A 4379-nucleotide genomic window follows, 5' to 3' on the forward strand; every position below is an offset into this window, starting at 1 on the left:
ATGAGGGTACACATAGTCTTGCTTCTTTTCTTGATACCTTTCTGCTTAATAAATTCCATCACCAATAACATCTTTGTTGCAAATGGCTCCTGTCTTAGCCATCAACGTTCCATGTTGCTCCATTTAAAAAACAACCTCATATTCAACACTACAAAATCCCAAAAGCTGATTCTTTGGAATCAAAGTGATGATTGTTGCTTATGGCCTGGTGTTACATGCAATGAGGGACATGTTATAGCTCTTGACCTTAGTCATGAGTCTATCTCAGGAGGACTTGTTCATTCAAGCACTCTTTTCAGTCTTCAATATCTAGAGAGCTTGAATTTGGCTTTTAATGAGTTGAGTTCTGTGATTCCTCCAGAACTTCACAAGCTGAAGAATGTGAGGTATCTGAACTTGTCTATGGCAGGCTTTGAGGGGCAGGTTCCAAATGAGATTTCTCACCTTAAAAGGTTGGTTACTCTTGATTTGTCTTCTTCATTACTTACCTCACATCACAGACTTAAACTTGAGAAGCCAAATATAGAAGTGCTTGTACAAAACCTTACAGATATCAGAGAACTGTATCTAGATGGAGTAGCATTATCTGCCAAGGGAGAAGAGTGGTGCCATGCTTTATCTTCATTGAAGGAGTTACGTGTTCTGAGCATGTCATCATGCAATATGTCTGGACCTATTGATTCTTCACTAGCTAAGCTTCGGTCACTCTCAGTTCTAAAATTGAACGACAACAATATGTCAAGCACAGTGCCTGATTCCTTTGCAAATTTCTCCAATTTGGCCATACTACAGCTCAGAAGTTGTGGCTTAAGTGGTTCTTTTCCAAAGGGTATCTTCAAAATACCAACATTAGAAGTCCTTGACATATCAGCCAATCAAGATCTTTGTGGTACTTTGCCAAACTTCTCACCACATGGTTCTCTTTACAATTTGAACCTCAGCAATACAAATTTCTCAGGACAGTTACCAGATTCTATTTCCAATCTGAAGCAGTTGTCTACAATTGATCTGTCTTACTGCCAATTCAATGGAACACTTCCCAGTTCAATGTCAGAACTCACCCAACTTGTTCATCTAGACTTGTCTTCTAATAACTTCACAGGTTCACTTCCTTCTTTCAATATGTCCAAGAACCTCACATATTTATCCCTCTTCCATAATCATTTCAGTGGGGTGTTACCATCCAGTCATTTCGAGAGCCTCATAAATCTTGTCAGCATTGATTTGGGGTTCAACTTTTTCAGTGGGAGTCTTCCTTCTTCTTTACTCAAACTCCCATATTTGCGAGAACTTCAGCTTCCCCATAATCAATTCAATGGTTTTTTGAGTGAGTTTGACAATGCATCTTCCTCAGTATTAGAGATGATTGATTTAGGCAGCAATAATTTACAAGGGCCTATTCCTGTGTCTGTCTTTAACCTTAGAAGACTCAGTGTTATTCAACTTTCTTCAAACAAGTTCAATGGCACAATACAATTGGACATGATTCGAAGGCTAAGTGATTTAACTAGACTGGATCTCTCACATAACAATTTGTCAGTTGATATAAACTTTAGGGATGATCATGACCTTTCACCCTATCCTAATTTAAGAAATGTGTTGTTGTCTTCCTGCAAGCTGAGAGGAATCCCTAGTTTCTTGAGCAACCAGTCTACATTACTATCTCTTGACCTCTCTGACAACCAGATTGAAGGACCAATACCTGAATGGATTTGGCAAGTTGAATTTCTTGTTTCCTTGAATCTTTCCAAAAACTTTTTCACCAATTTGGAAGGAAGTTTCTGGAACTTAAGTTCAAACATTTTTACCCTTGATCTTAGTTCTAATCAACTGCAAGGGCCTATTCCCTTCATACCAAGGTATGCAAATTATTTGGACTACTCAAGCAACAGATTCAGCTCTGTCATTCCACCAGACATTGGAAATCACCTCCCTTTTGCACTTCTACTGTATCTTTCAAACAACAGTTTTCAAGGACAAATCCCAGAATCTTTCTGCAATGCTACAGCTCTTCACCTTCTAGATCTTTCCTACAATAACTTTGTTGGGAAGATTCCCAAGTGTTTTGCAACATTGAGTAGCACTCTTAGGGTGTTAAATTTGGGTGGAAACAAACTCCAAGGTTATATTCCTGATACTTTTCCAACTTCATGTGCTCTACAGTTGTTGGATCTAAATGGCAATCTCTTGAATGGTACCATCCCCGAATCTTTGGTCAATTGCCATAAATTACAAGTCCTAAACCTTGGAAAGAATGTATTATCTGACAGATTTCCATGTTTCTTGAATAACATTTCCACCATAAGAATCATGGATTTAAAGTCAAACAAACTCCATGGTTCTATTGGATGTCCAAATAGCAGTGGTGATTGGGAGATGCTACATATTGCTGATCTAGCCTCCAATAATTTCAGTGGCTCAATACCAGGAGCATTGTTAAACAGTTGGAAAGCTATGATGCGCGATGATGATGAAGTTGGCCACTTATTTCTAGATGTTGTTGATAACTTCAATCCTGTGAGTTTTGAGTATATATTGTCACTGATGAACAAAGATGTTGCAGAAATACTACTTAAGCTTATAAATATGTCTCCCTCTATCCTTGACCAGGGAATTTCTTACCAATATGCTGCGGATATTGGTCGTTATCAGGATTCAATTACTATTGTCAACAAAGGTCGGCAAATGAAACTGGTCAAAATTCAAAGGTCCTTCACTTACATTGATATGTCAAACAACTATTTTGAAGGGCCAATACCAAATGAGCTCATGCATTTGAATGCACTAAATGCTCTTAACTTGTCACATAATGCCTTCTTGGGCCATATACCATCATCTTTAGGAAATTTGAAGAATCTTGAGTCTTTAGACTTGTCAAACAATTCTTTGAATGGAGAAATTCCTATAGAACTTGCAAGTTTATCATTCCTTGAATATCTGAATCTCTCTTTTAACCATCTTGTGGGGGAAATTCCTAAGGGTACTCAAATTCAATCATTTGATGCAGATTCCTTTAAAGGGAATGAAAAGTTATATGGACCTCCACTTACCAACAATTGCAGCAATGATGGAGGGAAGGGGTTGTTGCCACCAGCATCTGAAACACCTCATTCCCATTCGAAGAGTTCAATCAATTGGAATTTCTTAAGTGCAGAGTTGGGATTTACTTTTGGCTTGGGAATTTTCATCTTCCCCCTTATTTTCTTGAAGAGATGGAGGCTTTGGTATTCCAAACAGCTAGATGAGTTGCTTTATAGGATCATCCCTCAACTTGATTTTGTGTATGAATACCATAGAGGGAAGAGTTATAGAACTCTAAGGTGGAAGCCTTACTGATTTAGCTCCTGCAATTAGCACACACTTCTACTTTTGGGGTTTTTGTATGTCTTTATCTTTCTTTTTTTATAAGCAGTGTCACAATAAGGACTTCATCCATTAGTGAGGTTGAGTCAGCAAAGCGTAGCCTAGTGATAAATCAAAGCATTACATAGTTTTAAGAAGTTTTTAACGTTGTTTCATTGTTCTATCATTTTATGTTTTGTTGTGAGAAGGGTATACTACACATGTGCATTACAAGACTGATAATTGAAATTTACTTCAGATTTTGGTTGGGTTAAAAAAAAGTATAATTTAACTTTATTTAAACAAATTAACATCACAAAGAAAAGTGACATGCAATTGTATGCAAACTAGTATATTTGTTTGATGTTTCATCAGCAAGAGATCATGCCTATACAGCCAAAAGTAACCAGAAACTTTGATAAAGATTAAGAATCAAGGGATAATTTTCAACATAGTGCAAAATGCTGTAACAAATCATGGCTTTCTATATGGATATATAAGTCTATAGAAAATAAGGAGATATCAATAGTTATCCTATATGTGACAAATAAGAATCTTTGGCACCCTCCATTTGCCTCCACATCTGCATATAAGTGTTTTGTTTTTTGTTTATTATTCCAGGGGCGATGGCCACCCCTAACCCCCTTCCATTTGCCATTGCTAATACACATCAGCAAGAGCACTTTCTCTTTAGCAAAATTCTTGAAGCTTTGCCGGAATGGTTTGACCTCAGTTTGCAGAATTCCAGTTTGGAGAAGCATTCAATAAAGAGACTTGCTGTTTACATTATAAACTATCATTTTACAATCATCAATGCAATATGAGCTACACTAACAATACACATCTTATTGAAATACGCAAATAAGAACCCTAGTTTACAATCTATGTTACAATTAATATTTATATTTTCAATGCACCGCAACGAAAGATAATAATGACTTAAAATTATGGCAGTTCATCAATTTAGAAATTGAAAAAAAAAAAGGCAAAAAAGTATACAAAGTACAGTTCAGAAAAGATATACGACCTCCTTAATT

The 4379-nt window shown here is 36.7% G+C and overlaps 1 protein-coding gene across 1 annotated transcript; it reads left to right on the forward strand.

Moving 5' to 3' along the window:
- On the forward strand, window positions 1-3336 carry LOC133311235 (receptor-like protein 7). Its single transcript, XM_061512246.1, has one exon. The coding sequence runs from the start codon at window positions 1-3 to the stop codon at window positions 3334-3336; it is 3336 nt and encodes a 1111-aa protein (XP_061368230.1).
- The last annotated feature ends 1043 nt before the right edge of the window (window positions 3337-4379 follow it).

This window comes from Gastrolobium bilobum, unplaced genomic scaffold (assembly GCF_033153095.1).
Source record: "Gastrolobium bilobum isolate Gb01-03AN ecotype WA unplaced genomic scaffold, APGP_CSIRO_Gbil_v1 utg9958, whole genome shotgun sequence".
Taxonomy (NCBI): domain Eukaryota; kingdom Viridiplantae; phylum Streptophyta; class Magnoliopsida; order Fabales; family Fabaceae; genus Gastrolobium; species Gastrolobium bilobum.

Coding starts and splice junctions, on each gene's coding strand:
- LOC133311235 (XM_061512246.1), top strand. CDS start 1: ATGAGGGTACACATAGTCTTGCTTCTTTTCTTGATACCTTTCTGCTTA.